We start from the raw sequence: 25,484 nt of genomic DNA, 5'->3' as shown, positions 1-25,484 counted from the left end.
ATAATACACAGAACCACACAATACGCAGAACCACAGTATACAGAATCACACAGTATGTAGAACCACACAGTATGCAGAACTACAGTACACCGTACACAGTATGCACAGATTCCTTTTACGAGCAGAAAAAGGCCATTAGTCCCTTTCTCCAAAATAAGCTCCAACTCCCCGCCTTCTCGCCAGTAAAAGGCAGAGCACAGCAAGGGAAATCTATCGGGTAGAACCATACGCTGGCAACAGAACCCGCCTGATCTTCATTCTACACGGGGATACAATTCTTTCCGCTAGATTTTCCCTTCCGCACTCTATCTGTTGTTGTTGTGTCAGAGGTTAAAGGTCAGTGCACCACATTATCTTCCTTTAAAGCCTGCCTCCTCACATAATTCTGCTGTAATACTGCCACCATCTGCTCTTCACTCACCCGCAGGCTCCTCTGTGCTGCTGGCCTCCCAGCGTGGGGACACGGTTGGGATCTCTGTGAAAATAAAAGTTGAGAGATGTTGTATTGCACAAGTTGGATAGGCAACATTGAGAAACATTCCAAACCCACAGTCAATCACAGCTTTAAGAGCTCATACACCATTCAGAGCTAGTTTCAATAGCCAATCAAATCACTCCTTCCACGGGGTCTGAAGCTCAGCATTGGCTCAAATAGGACTGGTTCAGCCTGAGTGAGTGGCAGGATTTGGGATAGAGAGAGTGCACAGGGTTTGGGATAGAGAGAGTGCACAGGGTTTGGGATAGAGAGTGGACAGGGTCAGGGATGGAGAGAGTGGACAGGGTTTGAGATAGAAAGAGTGGACAGGGTTAGGGATGGAGAGAGTGGACAGGATTTGAGATAGAGAGGTTGGATGGAGAGAGTAAGCAGGGTCAGGGATGGAGAGAGTGAGCAGTGATGGAGAGGATGGACAGAGTGTGGGATTGAGAGAGTGGACAGGGTCAGTGAGGGACAGAGTGGACAGGGTCAGTGAGGGAGAGAGTGGGCAGCTTGTGGGAGGAGAGCGAGTAAGCAGGATAATGATGGAGAGAGTGGACCAGGTCAGAGATGGAGAGAATGGATAGGGTGTGGGATGGAGAGAATGGGCAGGGTCAGGGATGGAGAGAGTGGGCAGAGTGCGGGATGGAGAGAATGGACAGGTCAGGGATGGAGGGAGTGGTCAGGGTGCAGGATGGAGAGGGTGGGTTAGGGCCAGATATGGAGTGAGCGGAGAGGTCAGGGATGGAGAGAGTGGACAGGGTCATGAATGGAGAGTGGACAGGGTCAAGGATGGAGAGCGTGGGCATGGTGTGGGAGAGACTAGGCAGAGTGTGGGATGGAGAGAATCGATATGATCATGGATGGAGAGAGTGGACAGGGTCACAGATGGAGAGACTGGGCAGGGTGCAGGATGGAGAGAGTGGACAGGGTCAGGGATAGAGAGAGTGGACAACGATGGAGAGAGTGGACAGGAAGAGAGTATGAGTGTGCAAGGGAAAGAGAGAGATAGTGAGAGGGAGAGAGAGAGAGTGTGTGTGGGAGAGAGAGAGAGTGTGTGAGGGATAGTGAGCGAGTGCGTGAGGGAGAGAGAGTGAATGCATGAGGGAGAGAGCACATCTGTAAGGGAGAGAGTATGTGTGAGAGGGAGAGAGAGTGAGTGTGAGATGGAGTGGGTGTGAGAGGGAGAGAGAGTGAGCGTGAGAGGGAGGGAGAGAGTGTGTGTGAGGGAGGGAGAGTGTGTGAGAGGGAGAGAGAGAGTGAGTATGTGAGGGATAGAGTGAGTGTGAGGGAGAGAGAGTGAGTGCGTGAGGGAGAGTGAGAGTGAGTGTGTGAGGGAGGGAGAGAGAGTGAGTGTGTGTGGGAGGGAGAGAGAGTGAGTGTGCGAGGGAGAGAGAATGAGTGTGGAAGGGACAGGAAGTGAGTGTATGAAGGAGGGAGAGTGCATATGAGGGAGAGTATGCATATGTGAGGGCAAGAGTGAGTGTGTGAGGGCGAGAGATTGAGTGGGTGAGGGAGAGAAAGAGAGTGTGCGAGAGAGAGAGAGTGAGTGTGTAAGGGAGAGAGAGTGTTTGAGAGAGAGAGAGTGAGTGTATGGGAGGGAAAGTGTGTGTGAAGGAGAGTGAATGAGTGTGTGAGGGAGAGAGAGTGAGTGTGTGAAGGAGAGTGAGTGGGTGTGTGAGGGAGAGAGAGTGAGTGTGTGAGGGCGAGAGAGTGAGTGTGTGAGGGAGAGTGAGAGAGCATGGGAGGGAGAGGGAGTGGATGTGTGAGGGAGGGAGAGTGATTGTGTGAGGGAGCTAGACTGAATGTGTGAGGGACCGAGAGTGAGTGTGTGAGGGAGAGAGAGTGAGTGTGTGAGGGAGAGAGAGTGAGTGTGTGAGGGAGGGAGAGTGGGGGTGCAAGGGAGAGAGAGTGAGTGTGTGAGGGAGAGAGAGTGGGTGTGTGAGGGAGAGAGAGTGAGTGTGTGAGGCAGAGAGAATGAGTGTGTGAGGGAGCGAGAGTGAGTGTGTGAGGGAGCGAGAGTGAGTGTATGAGGGCAATGGAGTGAGTGTGTGAGTGAGGGAGTGAGTGTGTGAGGGAGGGAGTGAGTGTGTGAGGGAGAGAGAATGAGTGTGTGAGAGAGAGAGAGTGAGTGGGTGAGGGAGAGAGAGTGAGTGTGTGAGGGAGAGAGAGTGAGTGTGTGAGGGAGAGAGAGTGAGTGTGTGAGGGAGAGAGAATGAGTGAGTGAGGGAGAGAGAGTGAGTGTGTGAGGGAGAGAGAGTGAGTGGGTGAGGGAGGGAGTGAGTGTGTGAGGGAGAGAGAATGAGTGAGTGAGGGAGAGAGAGTGAGTGGGTGAGGGAGAGAGAGTGAGTGGGTGAGGGAGAGAGAGTGTGTGTGTGAGGGAGAGAGAGAGTGTGTGAGGGAAAGAGAGTGAGTGTGTGAGGGGGAGATACTGAGGGGACGACATTGCCCTGTACCCCTAACGAGGTGCACCTTCTGTTTTTAGGTGCTCTGTCTGCACCATGCATGGGGCGGGCAATCGGGGAATGCAGCTCTTTGGGCTTTTTTTTTGAGCCTGGTGGATGTGGGGTCATCAGCGGGACAGAAGTGCAGTCAGATCGGAACCGCCTGCGCTCCGAGTCATCGGCGCCGCGCTGACGTGTCACAACGCCCCTCCGCTTCAGTTAAAGGGGAGGGCCACTGCGAACTAGGCAAACGTTTTAGTTAGGTCCCCTGGGCCACCAGGGGAGGGTTTCGGATGGGTGGCGCTGCTAGCCTGCCTGTTAGTGACCTGGCCGAACCCGTGGGCATAATTGGCACCCCGACAATGCAGTTGGCCAAACGTTGGTGAGGGTTCGTTGCGTGCTCGACGCGGCGGGAAAGCGAGCGCTGCGGTAACCCGTTCCCGCCGCTTTGGGTCCGGGGGCAATTTAGAACGTGTCGGCACATCCATCTGCCCCCAGTTGGGAAGGCCTCTCCGCTCCATTCCTGCCTCTTAGAGGCGCAAGTGGAGCTTAAAGATGGCGGCAATTTCAGCCCCTCAGTGTGTGATGAACAGATACGGAGAGTGTGAGGCAGAGAGAATGTGTGTGAGGGAGAGAGAGTGAGTGTGTGATGGAGAGAGAGTGAATGTGTAAAGGAAAGGGAGCGACTGTCTTAGGGAGGGAGAGTGTGTGTGTGAGGGAGAGAGAGTGAGTGTGTGATGGAGAGAGAGTAAATGTGTAAGGGAAAGGGAGCGACTGTCTTAGGGAGGGAGAGTGTGTGTGTGAGGGAGAGAGAGTGAGAGTGCGAGGGAGAGAGAGTGAGTGTGTGAGGGTGAGAGAGTGAGTTTGCAAGGGAGAAAGAGTGAGTGTGTGAGCGAGAGAGAGTGAGTGTGTGAGGGAGAGAGAGTGAGTATGCGAGAGAGAGAGACTGAGTGAGTGAGGGAGAGAGAGTGAGTGTGTGAGGGAGAGAGAGTGAGTGTGTGAGGGAGAGAGTGGTTGTGTGTGAGGGAGAGAGAGAGTGTGTGAGGGAGAGAGAGTGAGTGTGTGAAGGAGAGAGAGTGAGTGTGTGAAGGAGAGAGAGTGAGTGTGCGAGGGAGAGAGAGTGAATGCGTGTGTGAGGGAGAGAGAGTGAGTGAGGGAGGGAGAGCGCGAGTGTGTGAGGGAGAGAGTGAGTGTAACGGAGAGAGTGGATGTGTGAGGGACAGAGAGAGAGTGAGTGAGGGAGGGAGAGTGTGAGGGACAGAGAGAGAGTGAATGAGGGAGGGAGAGTGTGTGTGAGGGAGAGAGACGATGAGTGTCAAATGTGAGTGTGAGTGTGTGACGGACAGAGAGTGTGTGTATGGGGGGCAGAGACGAGGTGAGTGACCAAAACAGAGTGAGAGACAAAGATAATGTGAGAGATGGTTAGTGTGTGAGGCAGAGAGAGTGAGTGTGCGAGGGAAAGGGAGCAAGTGTATGAGGGAGGGAGAGAATGATTGTGAAGGAGAGAGTGCGAGTGTGTGAGGGAGAGAGAGGGAGTGTGTGAGGGAGAGAGAGGGAGGGAGAGAGAGAGGGAGGAAGAGAATGAGTGTGAAGGAGAGAGAATGAGTTTATGAGGGAGAGAGAGTGAGTGTGTGAGGGAGAGAGAGTGAGTGTGTGAGGGAGAACGAGTGAGTGAGCGAGGGAGAGTGAGTGTGTGAGGGAGGGACAGAGTGAGTGTATAAGGGAGAGTGAGAGCGCGTGACAGAGCGAGTGCGTGAAGGAGAAGTAGCGAATGTGTGAGGGAGAGAGAGTGAGTGTGTGAGGAGAGAGAGTGAGTGTGTGAGGGAAAGAGAGTGAGTGTGAGGGAGAGAGAGTGAGTGTGTGAGGGAGAGAGAGTGAGTGTGTGAGGGAGAGAGAGTGAGTGTGTGAAGGAGAGCAAGTGAGTGTGTGAGGAAGAGAGAGTGAGTGTGTGAGGGAGAGTGAGAAAGCATGCGAGGGAGAGGGAGTGGATGGGCGAGGGAGAGAGAGTGGGTGTGCGAGGGAGAGAGAGTGAGTGTGTGAGGGAGGGAGAGTGATTGTGTGAGGGAGCTAGAGTGGGTGTGCGAGGGAGAGAGAGTGAGCATGTGAGGGAGAGAGAGTGGGTGTGTGAGGGAGAGAGAGTGAGTGTGTGAGGTAGAGAGAGTGGGTGTGAGGGAGAGAGATTGAGTGTGTGATGGAGAGAGAGTGTGCATGTGAGGGAGAGAGAGTGAGTGTGTGAGGGAGAGAGAGTGAGTGTGTGTGTGTGAGGGAGAGAGAGGGAGTGTGTGTGTGAGGGAGAGAGAGGGGGTATGTGAGGGAGAGAGAGCGAGTGGGTGAGGGAGGGAGAGTGAGTTTGTGAGGGAGAGAGAGTGTGTGTGTGAAGGAGAGAGAGTGACCGTGTGATGGAGAGAGAGTGTGTGTGTGAGGGAGAGAGTGAGTGTGTGAGGGAGAGAGTGAGTGTGTGAGGGAGAGAGAGTGAGTGTGAGGGAGAGAGAGGGAGTGTGTGTGAGGGAGAGAGAGGGAGTGTGTGTGAGGGAGAGAGAGGGAGTATGTGAGGGAGAGAGAGTGAGTGTGTGATGGAGAGAGAGTGTGTGTGCGAGGGAAGTAGAGTGAGTGAGTGTGTGAGGGAGAGAGTGAATGAGTGTGTGAGGGAGAGAGAGTGTGTGTGAAGGAGAGAGTGTGAATGAGTGTGTGAGGGAGAGAGAGTGAGTGAGGGAGGGAGAGAGCGTGTGAGTGAGGGACACAGAGAGAGAGAGAGTGAGTGAGGGAGGGAGAGTGTGTGTGAGGGAGAGAGATGACGAGTGTCAAATGTGAGTGTGAGTGTGTGAAGGAGAGAGAGTGTGTGTATGGGGGGCAGAGACGGGGTGAGTGACCGAAAGAGAGTGAGAGAGACAAAGATAATGAGTGTCAGATGGTTAGTGTGTGAGGCAGAGAGAGTGATTGTGCGAGGGAAAGGGAGCGAGTGTGTCAGGGAGAGTGAGTGTGTGAGGGAGGGAGAGAATGAGTGTGAAGGAGAGAGAATGAGTGTGTGAGGAGAGAGAGTGAGTGTGTGAGGGAGAGAGAGTGAATGTGTCAGGGAGGGAGAGAATGAGTGTGAAGGAGAGAGAGTGAGTATGTGAGGGCGAGAGAGTGAGTGTGTGAGGGAGGGAGAAAATGAGTGTGAAGGAGAGAGAACGAGTGTGTGAGGGAGAGAGAGCGAGTGTATGAGGAAGAGAACGCGAGTGTGTGAGGGAGAGAGAGCGAGTGTGTGAGGGAGAGAAAGCGAGTGTGAGGGAGGGAGAGTGAGTGTGTGAGGGAGGGAGAGTGAGTGTGTGCGAGGGAGAGTGAGTGTGTGAGGGAGAGTGAGAGAGCATACGAGGGAGATAGAGTGAGTGTGTGAGGGAAAGGGAGCGAGTGTATGAGGGAGGGAGAGAATGATTGTGAAGGAGAGAGTGCGAGTGTGTGAGGGAGAGAGAGGGAGAGAGAGAGGGAGGGAGAGAATGAGTGTGAAGGAGAGAGAATGAGTGTATGAGGAAGAGAGAGTGAGTGTGTGAGGGAGAACGAGTGAGTGAGCGAGGGAGAGTGAGTGTGTGAGGGAGGGACAGAGTGAGTATATAAGGAAGAGCGAGAGCGCGTGACAGAGTGAGCGTGTGAAGGAGAAGGAGCGAGTGTGTGAGGGAGAGAGAGTGAGTGTGTGAAGGAGAAGGAGCGAATGTGTGAGGGGGAGACTGCGAGTGTGTGAGGGAGAGAGAGTGAGTGTGAGGGAGAGAGAGTGAGTGTATGAGGGAGAGGGAGTGAGTGTGTGAAGGAGAGCAAGTGAGTGTGTGAGGGAGAGAGAGTGAGTGTGTGAGGGAGAGAGAGTGAGTATGTGAGGGCGAGAGAGTGAGTGTGTGAGGGAGGGCGAAAATGAACGTGAAGGAGAGAGAACGAGTGTGTGAGGGAGAGAGAGCGAGTGTATGAGGAAGAGAACGCGAGTGTGTGAGGGAGAGAGAGCGAGTGTGTGAGGGAGAGAAAGCGAGTGTGTGAGGGAGAGAGAGCGAGTGTGTGAGGGAGGAAGAGTGAGTGTGTGAGGGAGGGAGAGTGAGTGTGTGAGGGAGGGAGAGTGAGTGTGTGAGGGAGGGAGAGTGAGTGTGTGCGAGGGAGAGTGAGTGTGTGAGGGAGAGTGAGAGAGCATACGAGGGAGATAGAGTGAGTGTGTGAGGGAGAGAGAGTGAGTGTGTGAGGGAGAGTGAGTGTGTTGGGAGAGAGAGGGAATGTGTGAGGGAGAGAGAGGGAGTGTGTGAGGGAGAGAGAGTGAGTGTGTGAGGGAGAGAAAGGGAGTGTGTGAGGGAAAGAGAGTGAGTGTGTGAGGGAGAGCGAGAGAGCATGCGAGGGAGAGAGAAGGAGTATGTGAAGGGAGAGAGAAGGAGAGAGAGAGAGAGAGAGAGGGAGGGCGAGAGAGAGAGAGAGGGAGTGTGTATGCCTTCGAGCCCCTGTTATATTTGTGGGTCTATTTTTTAGACATCTCAGTTGGCTGCCTAAAACAGGCACCAGGCCCCTTGTATATGTTAGTGAGGAGCTGAAGGCCTGCTGAAGGACTTGCCTGTGAAATGGCTGTATGATAAGTGAGCATCAGCTCAGGCTGCTCCCTCGCTATTCTCCAGCAGGTAAGTGTCAGGAGGAGCAGCAGTGCCCCCCCAGCTCCATAGAATCCCCATCGCCCCTCTGCCCTCTCCTCTCCTCCCCCCGAACCCTACCTGTGGACGAACGGCTACATGTGCCCAAATAATACTGACAAGGCCCAACGTGAAGCTGGCTTCGAACGTCATGGTTTGAGTGGTGTTGTGGTCCCATCGACACCGCACCAAAAAACTAAATCCTCTGTGAGAGACCGAGTGGAACATAGCCACGCTTGCTGACAATGCAAAGCTAGGTAGGAATGTAAGTTGTGAAGAGGGATTTAGACGGGTTAAGTGAGTGGGCAAGAACATGGCAGGTAGAATATAAGGTGGAGAAATGTGAAGTTATCCACTCTGGTAGGGAAAATAGAAAAGCAGAATATTTTTTTTAATGAGAAATTGGGCAATGTTGATCTTCAGAGGAACTTGGGTGTCCTTGTACACAAATCACTGAAAGTGAACATGCAGATACAGCAAGCAATTAAGAAAGCAAATGGTATGTTAGCCTTTATTACAAAAGGATTGGAGTATGAGTAAAGATGTCTTATTGCAATTATGTAGGATCTTGGTGAGATCACACTTGGAGTACTGTATACTGTTTTGGTCTCCTTATCTCAGAAAGATTTAGAGGGAGTGCAACAAAGGTTCACCAGACTGATTCCTGGGATGGGGGGTGTGGTGTCCCTGCACCTTACTACAAATTCACACGCAGCATGTACTGCAGACACAGTCACTACGTGACCTTAACCTTTATTCCCAGGACCAAGGAGTGCTGATCCTGGGTGGGACCTCCCCTTTTATACCTGGAAACCCAGGTGAGGAGTGTCTCCCACAAGTTCACCCCCTGTGGTCAGGGTGTGCATTTCTAGGGTATAAGTAGCGTACAGGAGTTGCATGAAGGTTACAGTTACATGAAGATTACCATTGCATGATGGTTACATACATGACATCACCTCCCCCCTTATGTCTTTTTGTGTCAAAGGTTAAGTCTTTCAGGTGGTCGACGCTCTCTCTAGGAGCGCCGCAGTTGTGGCTCCGGTGGCTGAGCCTTGGCATGCGTCTCTGTCACTTGAGGTGATTCCGGCCTGTCCGGGCTGGCCGCAGGGACTGTGCTTGCTGTGGACTGTCCTTGTTGCTCGTCCACTGGCAGTGGTGTGGGTGACATCTCATGCTCTTCTTCAGGTTCCTCCGTGTCCATGCTGAACCTTTTCTTTACTTGGTCCAAGTGTTTGCGGCATATCTGCCCATTGTTTAGTCTGACCACTATGACCCTATTCCCTTCTTTGCCAATTACTGTGCCCTCAAGCCACTTAGGTCCCAAAGCATGGTTAAGAACAAATACCGGGTCATCTATTTCAATACACCTCCCCCTTGAGTTTCAATCATGGAACTCGGTTTGGGACTGGCGCTTGCCCTCAACGAAAACCGTACGCAGACTCTCCACGGTAATGGATGTCATGCACGAGTTTAATATGATGCACTTGATCCATTTCGAGTATGCTTCGACAATGATCATGAATATTTTCCCCATAAACGGGCCCGCATAGTCGACGTGAATATGTGACCATGGCCTGGTGGGCCAGGGCCACGGGCTGAGTGGGGCCTCCCTGGAGGCATTGCTCAGCTGGGCACACGCCGTGCACCTGCGAACCCAGTATTCCAGGTCTGAGTCAATCCCCGGCCACCATGCATGTGACCGGGCAATGGCCTTCATTAACACGATGCCAGGGTGTTCGCTGTGGAGTTCCCTGATGAACGCTTCCCTTCCTTTCTGGGGCATGACTACCTGGCTGCCCCATAGCAGACAGTCGGCTTGGATGGAGAGCTCATCCATCCGTCTCTGAAACGGTCTGACCTCCTGGGGGCACGCCCTGTGCGCGGGCGCCCGATCCCCAGTCAGAACACATTTCTTTATCATGGATTGGAGGGGGTCTCTGTTGGTCCAGAGTTTAATCTGGTGGGGTGTGATGGGGGAGCCTATAGTGTCAAAAGCCTCAACGGCCATGACCATCTCAGCGCTCTGCTCCGACGCCCCCTCGGTGGTGGCCAGTGGGAGCCTGCTGAGCGCGTTTTCGGTGCCTGCCCGGTGCCGTATGGTGTTGCCATACACAGCCAGCGTGAGAGCCCATCGCTGTATGCGAGCTGACGCATTGGCATTGACAGCCTTGCTGTCGGACAACAGGGATGTTAACGGCTAGTGGTCCCTTTCTAGCTCGAACCGTCTACTGAAAAGGTACTAGTGCATCTTTTTCACACCGTAAACACAAGCGAGTGCTTCCTTTTCGACCATGCCGTATCCACGCTCTGCCTGGGAGAGCGACCTGGAGGCATAAGCCATCGGTTGGAGTCGGCCGTCGTCATTACCCTGCTGCAACACACCCAACCCCATAGGATGATGCATCACACAAAACCAGTTTTTTACAGGGGTCATACTAAGTCAACAGTTTGTTCGGACACAACAGGTTCCTCGCCTTATTGAAAGCCCGTTCTTGACAGTTCCCCCCAAAGCCATTCACAACCTTTATGCAGGAGCATGTGTAACGGCTCCAACAATGTGCTTAAGTTCGGCAGAAAGTTCCCGAAATAGTTCAAAAGTCCCAGGAATGATCGCAACTCCGACGTGTTGCCGGGCCTGAGCGCCCGGCGGATCGCCTCCATTTTTGATTCAGTGGGCCGGATCCCGTCTGCGGCAACCCTCCTGCCCAAAAACTCGACCTCTGGGGCCAAAAATACACACTTGGCCTTTTTCAGCCGCAAGCCTACCCGGTCCAGTCGGCGTAGCACCTCCTCCAGGCTGTGGAAGTGTTCCTCGGTGTCTCGATCCGTTATAAGGATGTCGTCTTGGAATACGATTGTTCCAGGAATGGATTTGAGCAAGCTTTCCATGTTTCTCTGAAAGATAGCTGCCGCCGAACGAATGCCAAACGGACACCTGTTGTAGATAAATAATCCCTTGTGCGTCGTGATGGTGGTCAGAAGCTTGGCTTCTTCAGCCAGTTCCTGAGTCATGTAGGCCGAAGTGAGGTCCAGCTTCGTGAACAGCTTGCCACCTGCCAGTGTGGCAAAAAGGTCCTCCGCTCTCGGGAGCGGGTAATGGTCTTGCAGCGACATTCGGTTGATGGTGGCTTTGTAGTCGCCACAAATCCTGACCGAGCCATCTGCTTTAAGGACAGGAACGATGGGATTTGCCCAGTCGCTGAATTCAACGGCCGAAATTATGCCCTCTCTGAGCAGCCTGTCCAATTCACTTTCATTTTTCTCACGTATCACATACGGCACCGCTCTGGCTTTGTGGTGCACTGGTCTGGTGTCCTGAGTGATGTGTATCACTACTTTAGTGGCCTTGAATGGTCCGACACTGGGTTGAAACAGTGACCCGAATTTTTGTAGGACCTGTGAGCATGAACTTCGCTCCACAGATGAAATGGCGTGCACATCCCCCCATTTCCAATTCATCTCGGCAAGTCAATTCTTCCCCAAGAGCGCGGGGCCATTTCCCGGAACGATCCAGAGTGGCAGCCGGTTCTGTGATCCATTATGTGTTACCACCAAGTTTTCACTGCCTAGCACTGGGATGATCTCTCTGGTGTACGTCCGTAGCTGTGTGTCAATGCATTCCAGTTTGGGCCTGTGTGGGCCTCAAATTGTTGGCTGCTCATAAGTGACTGGCTAGCTCCCGTATCCAGCTCCAAGCACACTGGGATGCCATTCAATAAAACTTTCATCATCATGGGTGGCGTTTTAGTGTATGAGCTGTGGACGTCAGCCACATGAACCCGCTGAACTTCAGCATCCATGGCTTTTCCCCAGGCATCATCCTGCATTGCAGACCCCTCATCTGTTTCCTCTGTCTCGCAGATTAGCCTCGCGACAGCCTTTTTTCACATCCTGGCCAAGTGTCCACTAACGTTACAAATCCTGCAGGTATATTGCTGAAACCTGCAGCTTTTCGCAGTATGTCTATCCCCGCATCTCCAGCATGAGCTGAGATTGTGGTTAACAAAAGGACTGTTACCAGGCATTCTTCTCTGATTGCCCATTTGATTGTTTCTAAGCACTCTTATGGTAGGTGTTAATGGTCCCATCGCGGGACGCATTCTTCTTCGTGATGGCATGAATTGCCGATCCCCTTTCCATTGTCCCTGTTGTGGGCCCACCCTAGAGTCTGTTGCTGCCTGGGCGGTTTCAAAATGCCCTTGCCTGCCTGCGGGGTCCTGAGCCGCGTTCACCATGTTAACTCCCTGGTCCAGCGCCACGTTGGGACCAGGGCTGTGCATGTAAATTAACTTGGTCTCCTCTTCCCCTGCCATGAAGGTCTGAGCTATCAACGCCGCCCCTTCTAAAGTCAAGTCCTTGGCCTCTATGAGCTTCCTGAAAATCCCGGCATGATTAATGCCCTCAATGAAAAAATCCCTTAACATCTCCCCCTTGCAGGCGTCTGTGAACTTACAGAGACTGGCCAAGCGCCGCAGGTCCGCAACGAAGTCCGAGATGTTTTGTCCCTTCCGACGCCGGTGTGTGTAGAACTGGTGCCGGGCCATGTGTACGCTACTCGCCGGCTTGAGATGCTCACTGATCAGCTGGTTGAGCTCTTCAAAGGATTTGTCTGCTGGCTTTTGGGGTGCGAGCAGGTCTTTCATCAGCGCATAGGTCTGTGGTCCACAGCTGGTCAGTAGATGCGCCCTCCGCTTCTCAGCCGCTGTTGTTCCCAGCCAGTCCTTCGTGACAAAGCTCTGCTGGAGTCTCTCCACAAAGTCGTCCCAGTCCTCACCCACACAGTACATTCCTCTGTGGTTCGGTGATTCCCGTTTCGCGTCGCCAAATGTGGCGTCCCTGCACCGTACTACAAACTCACACGAGGCATGTACTGCAGACACAGTCACTACGTGACCTTAACCTTTATTCCCAGGACCAAGGAGTGCTGACCCTGGGTAGGACCTCCCCTTTCATACCTGGAAACCCAGGTGAGGAGTGTCTCCCACAAGTTCACCCCCTGTGGTCAGGGTGTGCATTTCTAGGTTATAAGTACAGTGTACAGGAGTTGCATGAAGGTTACAGTTACATGAAGATGACCGTTGCATGATGGTTACATACATGACAGGGGGATTGTCCTGTAAGGAGAGATTGAGTAGACTAGGCCTATATTCTCTAGAATTTAGAAGAATGAGAGGTGATCTCGTTGAAACATATAACATTTTTACAGGGCTTGACAGGGTAGATGCTGGGAGGATGTTTTCCCTGGCTGGGGAATCTAGAACCAGGGGTCAGAGTCTCAGAATAAGGGGTCAGCCATTTAGGACTGAGATGAGAAGAAATTTATTCACTCAGAGAGTGGTGAATCTTTGGAATTCTCTACTAAATGCTTAGTCTTTGAGTATATTCAGACAAAGATCGATAGATTCTTGGATATTAAGGGAATCAACGGATATGGGGACAGGGCGGGCAGGTGGAGTTGAGGTAGAAGATCAGCCATGATCTTATTGAGAGGCAAAGCAGACTCAGTGGACTGAATGCCCACTCCTGCTCCTATTTCTTATGCTCATGGTATTACTAGTGAGTCTACAAGTCTCGCAGAGCAAGGAATGCAGAGTGGGCTGCGGAAGGAGATGAATTCAGAAGAATGAGAGGTGATCTTATCGAAACCTATAAGATTATGAGGGGGCTTGACAAGGTGGATGCAGAGAGGATGTTTCCACTGATGGGGGAGACTAGAACTAGAGGGCATGATCTTAGAATAAGGGGCCGCCCATCAGAGATGAGGAGAAATTTGTTCTCTCAGAGGGTTGTGGATCTGTGGAATTCACTGCCTCAGAGAGCTGTGGAAGCTGGGACATTGAATAAATTTAAGACAGAAATAGACAGTTTCTTAAACGTTAAGGGGATAAGGGGTTATGGGGAGCGGGCGGGGAAGTGGAGCTGAGTCCATGATCAGATCAGCCATGATCTTATTGAATGGCGGAGCAGGCTCGAGGGGCTCTATGGCCTACTCCTGCTCCTATTTCTTATGTTCTTATGTTCTTAAATGGGTGGGTGGAGTCCATGATGGGGAGAGGGTACACAGGCTGTGAGAGGGGCAATAATCCTAGCTTTGCTCCAGCCTCTGGTACGTGGAAAAAGGTTGGGTATGAGTCACTCTAACACATTGTGGATAGTGCTGCTCAATTAGTTGGCTATACAGAGATTAATGTCCCTCTCACTGCAACCAATGATTTAGCAAGTGTAAAGTAACACTTTGACATTTCAGCTTCTAATCTCAGCCAGTCAAGAGAGGAATATATCCAACTTATAGTCGGAAAATTTTGACAAAATACAAAGTGCAGCTGGTGTGCAGATCCGAGCCAAGCCTGGAAGCTGTTAAGCAAGCTCTAGTATACAATATGAAATGTAATGAAAGTGCAAGGAATTTTGGGAATGTTGGAAGCTTTTGAAAAGGAATGCGGTGCCGCTTTGATATTTTGATGACTTTGAATCACAGTCAAGGCTGGCCAACAGTAAAGGGATTTTGTCTGTTGGAATGAGCTGGACTCCTTTGGGAAGCACACTGGAGTGAGTGACTGTCAGCGAGCTCTTTAAACAAACATGAAGAAAAAGAAAAATGCAAAGACAGAGCCATTTTGTGGAAAAACTGTTTGGAAATAAAGTCTGGATACAGCATGCAGTTGGGTGCAAATTACAACTGAATTGCGTAAAGTTACAGAATCGAGGAAGGATGTTGTGCCAACAGACTCGGGAGAACACTAATATGGGACAAAAAATATTAATTAGACAGTCAATACAGACAGATACTTCAAGCATTGAACACAGCATCTGTTCTCAGCACCAGATTTGGTACAGGTACCTGGGTAAGGAAGGAGTGCTCGCAGAGTATAACATTCTTCATTAACTCTTCTCCACTGGTGAGGTACAGGCGAGTTCAGTACTATACACTGTCCCATCACATACTCCCAGCGTAAGTACAGCACCGGATCAATACAGAGTAAAGCTCCCTCTGCACTGTCCCATCAAACACTCCCAGGATAGGTACAACACCGGATCGATACAGAGTAAAGCTCCCTCTGCACTGTCCCATCAAACACTCCCAGGGTAGGTACAACACCGGATCGATACAGAGTAAAGCTCTCTCTACACTGTCCCATCAAACACTCCTATGGGCCGGCACAGCATGGGTTAGATGCAGAATAAAGCTCCCTCTACACTGTCCCATCAAACACACCCAGAGTAAGTACAACACCGGATCGATACAGAGTAAAGCTCCCTCCACACTGTCCCATGAAACACCCCTATGGGCCGGCACAGCACAGGTTAGATACAGAGTAAAGCTCCCTCCTCACAGTCCCATCAAATATTTGTTTCCGGCAATTCAATCAGGGACGATTTTGAAGGATCATCAAAAAAAATGAATACTAGAAATGTATCCGATTCGAGACTAACCAGGGTCAGTGTCACAGGGCCTAATACAGACTAACTCACTAACCAGGGTTAGTAACAGGCACTAACACAGACTAACTCACTAACCAGGGTTAGTGTCACAGGGCCTGATACAGACTAACTCAGTAACCAGGGTCAGTCACAGGGCCTAACACAGACTAACTCACTAACCAGGATCAGTGACAGGGCCTAACACAGACTAACTCACCAACCAGGGTCAATCACAGGGCCTAACACAGACTAACTCATTAACCAGGGTCAGTGTCTCAGGGACTGACTCAGACTAACTCATTAACCAGGGTCAGTCACAGGGCCTGACGCAGACTAAGGCAGAGAAATTTGGGAGCGTCCGTTTTGGGGTGCTAACTTTTGAATGTTTAAAAAATTAGCGCTAGGCATGAATGTTTTTCAGCTTTCAAAAAATGTGGAGTTTGCGCTCCAGAAGGAAAGTGGATCACTAACTCAAGCACTCCACTTCCTTCCTGGAGCGCTCCAGGATGCAGGCGGGTGGTAGTGTTGCAACACCATGCACTGGGCCATGCAGCGCTGCCGCGATCCGAGGCTCCTTGCCTCCCTGAAAGGGAAAGGGCCATCACTGCAGACCTTGCATTGGGACCAGTAAGATGGTCCCCACGATCCGGCCCGATCAGCCCCATGCACTGCAGCAGAGTGCCGGTCTGATTAAACGCAGCCGAAGAGGAAGCAAAAAAATTGTACTTACCCCGGCCACCTCCCCTTTAACTTTTGCCCCCAAAGTGCCCGGCCTCCCGATCAATGCCTTTGGCAGCTGCTGGTGTTTTTGCCCAGTGATGCTGCAGGGGGCAGACCCAAAGTGTGGTTCCGGGATGCTACCAGGGCCTTGCGCACGGCGATGATATCGCAATCACCAGGCGAAGGAGATCGGGGCTCAATGTACTACTGGCGCCACAAACCGCCCGGCGAAGTTAGTGGGAGTTGTTCATCTCGCCGCGCCCGGTCGGTAAGTCGTTAGCGCCCCCAGAGGCAATAAGGGGAGGCGCTAAGGAGGCCAATTTCTAGGCCCATCTCACTAACCAGGGTCAATGTCACAGGGCCTGACTCAGACTAACTCACTAACCAGGGTCACTGTCACAGGGCCTGACACAGACTAACTCACTAACCAGGGTTAATGTCACAGGGACTGACACAGACTAACTCAGTAACCAGGGTCAGTGTCACAGGGACTGACACAGACTAACTCACTAACCAGGGTCAGTCACAGGGACTGACACAGACTAACTCAGTAACCAGGGTTAATGTCACAGGGACTGACACAGACTAACTCAGTAACCAGGGTCAGTGTCACAGGGACTGACACAGACTAACTCACTAACCAGGGTCAGTCACAGGGACTGACACAGACTAACTCAGTAACCAGGGTTAGTGTCACAGGGACTGACACAGACTAACTCAGTAACCAGGGTCAGTGTCACAGGGACTGACACAGACTAACTCACTAACTAGGGTCAGTCACAGGGACTGACACAGACTAACTCACTAACCAGGGTTAATGTCACAGGGACTGACACAGACTAACTCAGTAACCAGGGTCAGTGTCACAGGGACTGACACAGACTAACTCACTAACCAGGGTCAGTCACAGGGACTGACACAGACTAACTCACTAACCAGGGTCAGTGTCACAGGGACTGACACAGACTAACTCAGTAACCAGGGTTAGTGTCACAGGGATTGATACAGACTAACTCACTAACCAGGGTTAGTGTCACAGGGATTGACACAGACTAACTCACTAACCAGGGTCAGTGTCACAGGGACTGACACAGACTAACTCACAAACTAGGGTTAGTGTCACAGGTCACAGAGACTGACACAGACTAACTCACTAACCAGGGTCAGTGTCACAGGGACTGAGACGAGGCACCATGACACAGGCTGACTTTGGTACCTTAGCGTTTTATGGTTTTGCTTTTTCTTTTTACATGAAGGCTGGCAGATCAGCAGTGTCGGGGCACAATCATCGATGGAGGCCCTGTTAATGTATCACAGCAGGTGGGTGATGGGTGGCCTCAGGCTGTACATCAATTCAGAGGCCTGTCTGGGCTGTCTGCCAAGAGAGACTGAATCTGCAGCGACTGATGCAGAACCAGCTCCAGGACAATCACTGCATCCCACATTGTGGAGCATGTTTCACCAAACAGCACAAAACACCTCAGTGTGTTCTGCGCTCTCATGATTGCACAGATATCAAACGGCCATCGCAAAGATGCATTGCAGGCTGGGATATTTACCAGATGCTGCTGGAAAGTTAATGGACTGTGAAGAGCACACTGTTTCTAATACATTACTGCTGCGCAGCTAATAGACATTGGGATTCATTCCCAAAGATTATTTTATTTATTTGCAAGGAGGTTTTTCAATAGCTCTGCTGGTAGCCTAGGTGGCCAAAATGCTTTGCCTGCTGCAGAGATGACACAAACAGATCAGAAAGAAGAAAACATCTCCATTCTGAGCGAAGCTAACCTCTGTTAGCTCAGCTTACAGTAAGCAAGTTACAATCTGTAGGATGGCATAAACAAGTTCGAGCATTCCTGCTACCGGTTACCAAGGGAAGTTTTGCTCTGCAGTGACACCTACCATGCTGGAATTACCTTGCAATCACTCACTGTCTTCACTTGCATATGAAGAATCACCAGTTGGATGATCGATGGGAGGGTGGATACTGCTCAGCAAGAAAACTGTCCCATCAAACACTCCCAGGGCTGGTACAGCACGGGTTAGATACAGAGTAACGCTCTCTCTACACTGTCCTATCAAACACACCCAGGGCAGGTACAGCACGGGTTAGATACAGAGTAACGCTCTCTCTACACTGTCCTATCAAACACTCCCAGGGCTGGTACAGCACGGGTTAGATACAGAGTAACGCTCTCTCTACACTGTCCTATCAAACACACCCAGGGCAGGTACAGCACGGGTTAGCTAAACATAAGAACATAAGAAATAGGAGCAGGAGTAGGCCCATCAGCCCCTCAAGCTTGCTCCGCCATTCATTAAGATCATGGCTGATCTTCTACCTCAACTCCACTTTCCTGCACTATCCCCATATTCCTTGATTCCCTTAATATCCAAAAATCTATCGATCTCTGTCTTGAATATACTCAACGACTGAGCATCCACAGCCCTCTGAGTGAAGAAATTTCTCCTCATCTCAGTCCTAAATGGCCAACCTTAATCTGAGACTGTGACGCCTTGATCTAGACTCCCCAGCTAGGGGAAACATCCTCCCTGCATCTATCCTGTCAAGCCCTGTATGAATAAAGTTTCCTCTACACTGCCCCATCAAACACTGCCAGGGCAGGTACAGCATATGTTAGATACAGAGTACGATCCACTCTGGGAGGGTGCCTGTCCCATTAATTTTGACTTGTAAACCAAGGTCTCCCAGACCATTGCTGTGCAGATGACTGTAAATTGTTAAAATGCATGGTTATATGCAGAATTAAGCTCCCTCTACACATCAAATACTCCCAGGGCAGGTACAGCATGGATTGCAAAAGAGAAAGTCTTGCTTGACCAACCTCATTGAACTTTTTGAAGGGGGAACAGAGTGAGTAGATTAGGGGAATGCAATATATGTAATTTATCTAGATTTTCAAAAGGCCAACATAATGGACTAATGAATAAGGTCAGAGAATACGGAGTCAGGGGACAAGTAGCAGAATGGATAGCTAGCTGGCTTCAAGACAAAAAGCAGAGAGTAGGGGTGAAGGTAGCTATTCACAGTGGCAGAAGGTGGGTTGTGGTGTTCCACAAGGATCAATGCTGGGACCATTGTTGTTCACAATTTATATTAACGATTTAGACTTTGGAATCAAAAACACAATTTCTAAATTTGCGGATGGCACTAAATTGCTGGGGATAAGTCAATACTGAGGAGGACTGCAACAAATTACAAGAAGACATTAATAAACTAGAATAATGGGCATATAATTTGAAATTCAACACAGATAAATGCGAGGTATTACATTTTGGTAAGAAATATAGGGAGGTCACATATTACTTGGAAAATAAGAATTTAAATGTGGTTGAAGAACAAAGGGATCTTGGGGTACAAATACACAAATCACTGAAAGTCACGACACAGGTTAACAAAGCCATAAAAAGCAAACCAAGCACTAGGGTTTATTTCCAGAGGGATTGAATTGAAACTAGTGATGTTATGCTAAACTTGTATCGAACCTTGGCTAGACCACACTTGGATTACTGCGTACAATGCTGGTCGCCATATTATAAAAGGATGTAGAGGCACTGGGGAGGGTGCAAAAATGATTTATAAGGATGATACCAGCAATGCGAGGGTATACCTATCAGGAAAGGATGAATAGGCTGGTCTCTTTTCTCTTGTAAAGAGAATGCTCAGGAGTGTCCTAATAGAGGTATTTTAAATCATGAAAGGTCTTGATAGAGTAGATACAGAAAGAGTGTTTCCACTTGTGGGGAAGAGCAAAATTAGAGGTCATCAAGATAGTCACCAAGAAATCCAATAGGAAATTCAGAAGTATAATGTATTTTCTTCATTGCTTAAGAATTCATAGCAACACATTGCTATTAAGAACTAGTTGGGTTATTAGCAAAGGTTTAACAATCACACTACACATTACCAGTTCATCCGCTAGGCTCGCAACCACCTGCCTCATCATGGATCCCCTGAACCCAACTGACTGGGGTTTTGTTGAGTCTTGTGAACATCACGTAAGCTACTCCCAACTCAACAGCTCTACAAACCTGTGAGCATACTCACACGTACATACATTACACGAAGGAAGTTCTTTACCCAGAGAATGGTGAGAAAGTGGATCCCGTTACCACTGGGAGTGGTTGAAGTGAATAGTATAGATGCATTTAAGGGGAGGCTAGACAAACATATGAGAGAGAGGGGAACAGAGGGTTATGCTGATAGAGTTAGATGAGGAAAGACAGGAGGAGGCTCGAGTGGAGCATAAAGGCTTACATGGACTGGTTGGGCCGAACCGCCTGTTTCTGTGTCGTATATCGTATGTAATCCTATGGAAAATGAGACTGGAGGCAAAATTCAAACTCTCTCCATGTGTCCGACCACAATTCACCAAACTAAACAGCAAACCATTTTCACTCAGATTGTCATTGATCACCGCAGTCAGACATCTCTTCTCCAATCTCACCATTTCACAAATCCCACACCACTCATTTTTAGCTGCACCCTAAGATTCATAAATAGGACTAAGATCCAGCACTGTTGTTTCAGTCCCACCAAATTGCTCTCATTATGAATCCATGGTGCCTCTTCTTATAGCAAGTGATCAGGAAGGCCAATGGAATCTTGGCCTTTATTGCAAAGGGGATGGAGTATAAAAGCAGGGAAGTCTTGCTACAGTTGTACAGGGTATTGGTGAGGCCACACCTAGAATACTGCGTGCAGTTTTGGTTTCCATATTTACAAAAGGATATACTTGCTTTGGGAGCAGTTCAGAGAAGGTTCACTCGGTTGATTCCGGAGATGAGGGGGTTGACTTATGAGGAAAGGTTGAGTAGGTTGGGCCTCTACTCATTGGAATTCAGAAGAATGAGAGGTGATCTTATCGAAACATATAAGATTATGAGGGGGCTTGACCAGGTGGATGCAGAGAGGATGTTCCATTGATAGGAGAGACTAGAACTAGAGGGCATGATATTAGAATAAGGGGCTGCCCATTCAAAACTGAGATAAGGAGAAATTTCTTCCCTCAGAGGATTGTGGCTCTGTGGAATTCGTTACCTCAGAGAGCTGTGGAAGCTGGGACATTGAATGAATTTAAGACAGAAATAGACAGTTTCTTAAACAATAAGGGAATAAGGGGTATGGAGAGCGGGCAGGGAAGTGGACCTGAGTCCATTATCGGATCAGTCATGATTGTATTAAATGGCGGAGCAGACTCGCGGGGCTGTATGGCCTACTCCTGCTTCCATTTCTTATGTTCTTATGTTCTTATCCCACAGTTCCTCTGATGATACTACAAATTTGCCCATTTCAGGTTCTTGGGGACTCCACTTCTTACCAAATCAGCTCCGCTCTCTGCCTTTGGCATTTTCTCCATCGAACAACACACATTTTCACTCATCCGTACAGCTGTATCAGCAATCTCCTATGGCCATAATGGTCCTATGGGTGTCTACATAGATCCCAGTTCTTCTTGCAGTTTATTTTTATGTGAGAGACATGGAACCGTCTGTATTCCATGCCCTCGCTGGCACTCATTGGTTTCATTGATCTTTTGTCCCATTAAATCTGGCTATGTTGACACTGCTTATTTCTGTCAATTTGTTCTACACAAGATCAACCATTATACGTATTAGTATACATCCCTCACCTATTAGGGCTCTATCCCAGTTTCATTTGTCTGCTTCTTCCACTATTATTTCATCACCACTGGCAGGTAGCTTTTCACATACTTATTACAGGATACTGAATATTACAGGGCGGGAACTCTACTGCAGGGCGGGGACTCTATTACAGGTCACCAACTCTATTACAGGTCACCAGCTCTATTACAGGTTACCGACTGTATTACAGGTCACCAGCTCTATTATAGGTCACCGGCTCTATTACAGGTCACTGACTCTATTACTGGTCACCGACTCTACTACAGGTCACTGACTCTGTTACAGGTCACTGGCTCTATTACAGATCACTGGTTCTATTACAGGTCACTGGCTCTATTACTGGTCATGGGCTCTATTACAGGTCACTGACTCTATTACAGATCATGGGCTCTATTACAGGTCACTGGCTCTATTACAGGTCACTGACTCTATTACAGATCACGGGCTCTATTACAGGTCACTGGCTCTATTACTGGTCATGGGCTCTATTACAGGTCACTGACTCTATTACAGGTCACTGGCTCTATTACAGATCATTGGCTCTATTACAGATTACTGGCTCTATTACTGGTCATGGGCTCTATTATAGGTCACTGTCTCTATTACAGGTCACTGGCTCTATTACAGGTCACGGGCTCTATTACAGGTCACCGACTCTATTACTGGTCACCGACTCTATTACAGGTCACGGGCTCTATTACAGGTCACTGGCTCTATTGCAGGTCACCGGCTCTATTACAGGTCACTGACTATTACTGGTCACTGACTCTATTACAGGACACGTGCTCTATTACAGGTCACTGATTATTACAGGTCACTGACTATTACTGGTCACTGACTCTATTAGAGGACACTGGCTCTATTACAGGATACTGGCTCTATTACAGGTCACGGGCTCTATTACAGGTCATGGGCTCTATTACAGGTCAATGACTCCATTACTGGTCACTGGCTCTATTACAGGATACTGGCTCTATTACTGGTCACTGATTCTATTACAGGTTACTGACTCTATTACTGGACACTGGCTCTATTACAGGACACTGGCTCTATTACAGGTCACGGGCTCTATTACAGGTCACGGGCTCTATTACAAGTCACTGACTCCATTACTGGTCACTGGCTCTAATACAGGACACTGGCTCTATTACTGGTCGCTGACTCTATTACAGGTCACGGCCTCTATTATTGGTCACTGACTCTATTACAGGTCACTGGTTCTATTACAGGACACTGGCTCTATTACTAGTCACCGACTCTATTACTGGTCACTGGCTCTATTACAGGTCACAGGCTCTATTACATATCACCAACTCTATTACTGGTCACTGACTCTATTACAGGTCACTGGCCCTATTACAGGTCACTGGCTCTATTACTGGTCACGGGCTCTATTACTGGTCACAGGCTCTATTACAGGATACTCACTCTATTACATATCACTGACTCTATTACATATCACCGACTCTATTACTGGTCACTGACTCTATTACATATCACCAACTCTATTACTGGTCACATGCGCTATTACAGGACACTGGCTCTATTACAGGTCATGGGCTCTATTACAGGTTACTGACTCTGTTACAGATCACTGACTCTATTACAGGACACTGACTCTATTACTGGTCACAGGCTCTATTTCAGGTCACTGACTTATTACTGGCCACTGACTCTATTACAGGTCACGGGCTCTATTACAGGTCATTGTCCTTCAGCCAGCTCAGTCAGTAGTGGTGCTACTGAGCCACTCTTGGTGATGTAAATTTAAGTCCCCCACCCAGAGTACATTCTGCGCCCTTGTTACCCTCAGTGCTTCTTGCAAGTGGTGTTTTACATGGCGTTCTGATTCATCAGCTGAGGGAGGGCGGTAGGTGGTCATCAGCAGGAGGTTTTCTAGCCCGTGTTTGATCTGATGCTATGAGACTTCATGGGGTCTGGAGTCAATGTTGGGGATTCCCAGGGCCACTCCCTCCCGACTGTATACAACTGTGCTGCCACCTCTGGTGGGTCTGTACTGCCGTTGGACAGGACATACCCAGGGAGGATGATGGAGGAGTCTGGGATTCTATTACAGATTACTGTCTGACTCCATTGAATCCAATCTAATCTCTCCATTTTTGTACCAGAATCTCCGTCGGCTCTTTATTCTGTTCGAAATTTCCCCTCAGCTGAGGCTGAAAAAGTGCTTATCCATGACCAATCCTGCCCCATCATCTCCGCAACCTTTCCTCACTGGTCCTTACCCTGTCGTCCCTTCCACTCCACCATCACAACGTTGCCCTCACTCTGAGCCACCACAATATTCACCCCTTCCATATCCTCACTAATTTGCTGCAAAAGCCTGCAAAGCCAGCACCCATTTGTGAAAGGCAAATCGTGTTCAACTAACTTGATTGAGTTTCTTGATGAGGTAACAGAGAGGGTTGATAAGGACAATGCGGTTGATGTGGTGTACATGGACATCCAAAAGGCATTCGACAAAGTGCCACGTAATAGGCTTGCCAACAAAGTTGAAGCCCATGGAATAAAAGGGACAGTGGCAGCCTTAATACAAAATTGGTGAAGTGACAGGAAACAGAGTAGTGGTGAACGGTTGTTTTTTGGACCGGAGGAAAGTATACAGTGATGTTCCCCAAGGGTCGGTACTAGGACCACTGTTTTTCTTGATATATATTAATGACTTAGATGTGGGAATACAGGGCACAATATCAAAATTTGTAAATGGCACAAAACTTGGAAGTATAGTGAACAGTGAGGAGGATAATGATACACTTCGAGGACATAAGAACATAAGAATTAGGAGCAGGAGTAGGCCATTTGGCCCCTCGAGCCTGCTCCACCATTCAATGAGATCATGGCTGATCTTCTACCTCAACTCCACTTTCCTGCACTATCCCCATATCCCTTGATTCCCTTTGACATAGACAAGCTGGTGGAATGGGCAGACACATGGCAGATGAAATTTTACGCAGAAAAGACTGAAATGATACATTTTGGTACAAAAAATGAAAATAGGAAATATAAACTACAGGGTACAATCCTAAAGGGGGTGCATGAACAGAGAGACCTGGGGCTATATGTGCACAAATCATTGAAGGTGGCAGGGCAGGTTGAGAAAGCAGTTTAAAAAAACTTACCGGATCCTAGGCTTCATGAATAGAGGTATAGAGTACAAAAGTGTGGAAATTATGATGAACCTGTTTAAAACACTGGTTCGGCCTCAACTGAAGCATTGTATCTAATTCTGGGCACTGCACTTTAGGAAGGATGTGAAGGCTTTAGAGAAGGTACAGAAAAGATTTACAAGAATGATTCTAGGTATGAGGGATTCAGTTACATGGATAGACTGGAGAAGCTGGGGTTGTTCTCCTTTCAGCAGAGAAGATTGAGAGGAGATTTGATAGAGGTGTTCTAAATCATGAGGGTTCTGCACAGAGTAGATAGAGGGGCATTCTGGGGGGAGAAGGTGAACAGCCAGAGGTCGTGGTCCACATTGGTACCAATGACATAGGTAGGAAGAGGGATGAGGTCCTGCAGGCAGAGTTTAGGAAGCTAGGAGAGAGATTAAAAAGCAGGACTTCAAAGGTACTAATCTCTGGATTACTCCCAGTGCCACGAGCTAGTGAGTACAGAAATAGGAGGATAGAGCAGATGAATATGTGACTGGAGAGATGGTGCAGGCGGGAGGGCTTTAGTTTCCTGGGACATTGGGACCACTTCTAGGGGAGGTAAGACCTGTACAAGCCGAACGGGTTGCACCTCAACAGAGCCGGGACCAATATCCTCGCCGGGGGGGTTTGCTAGTGCTGTTGGGGAGGGTTTAAACTAGCTTGGCAGGGGGATGGGAAGCTGAAAATAGATTCAGTAAGGAGGGGAGTAAAGCTGGAATTAGAAAGCAAAAATAAAGAAAGTGAGTTTGAAGGAGAGAGGAAACAAGCAGGAAAAAACAAATTTAAAGGCACTTTGTCTAAATGCATGTAGCATTTGTAACAAAATAGATGAGTTGACGGCACAAATTGAGACAAATGGCTATGATCTGATAGCCATCACAGAGACATGGTTGCAAGGTGACCAGGATTGGGAATTAAATATTCAGGGCTCCTTGACAATCCGGAAGGA

General features: G+C 49.3%; 1 protein-coding gene across 1 annotated transcript in view; it reads right to left on the bottom strand.

Annotated features, from left to right (window-relative positions):
- Positions 1–25,484, bottom strand: part of LOC139225847 (netrin-3-like) — a 594,849-nt gene that overhangs the window by 74,170 nt on the left and 495,195 nt on the right. Inside the window, exon 4 of the mRNA XM_070856699.1 lies at positions 422–475. Coding sequence (XP_070712800.1) covers positions 422–475 — 54 coding nt within the window. The remainder of the gene's footprint in view (positions 1–421; positions 476–25,484) is intronic.

This window comes from Pristiophorus japonicus, chromosome 15, assembly GCF_044704955.1.
Source record: "Pristiophorus japonicus isolate sPriJap1 chromosome 15, sPriJap1.hap1, whole genome shotgun sequence".
In the NCBI taxonomy this organism is placed as follows: domain Eukaryota; kingdom Metazoa; phylum Chordata; class Chondrichthyes; family Pristiophoridae; genus Pristiophorus; species Pristiophorus japonicus.
This window is presented reverse-complemented; position numbering and strand designations above follow the sequence as displayed.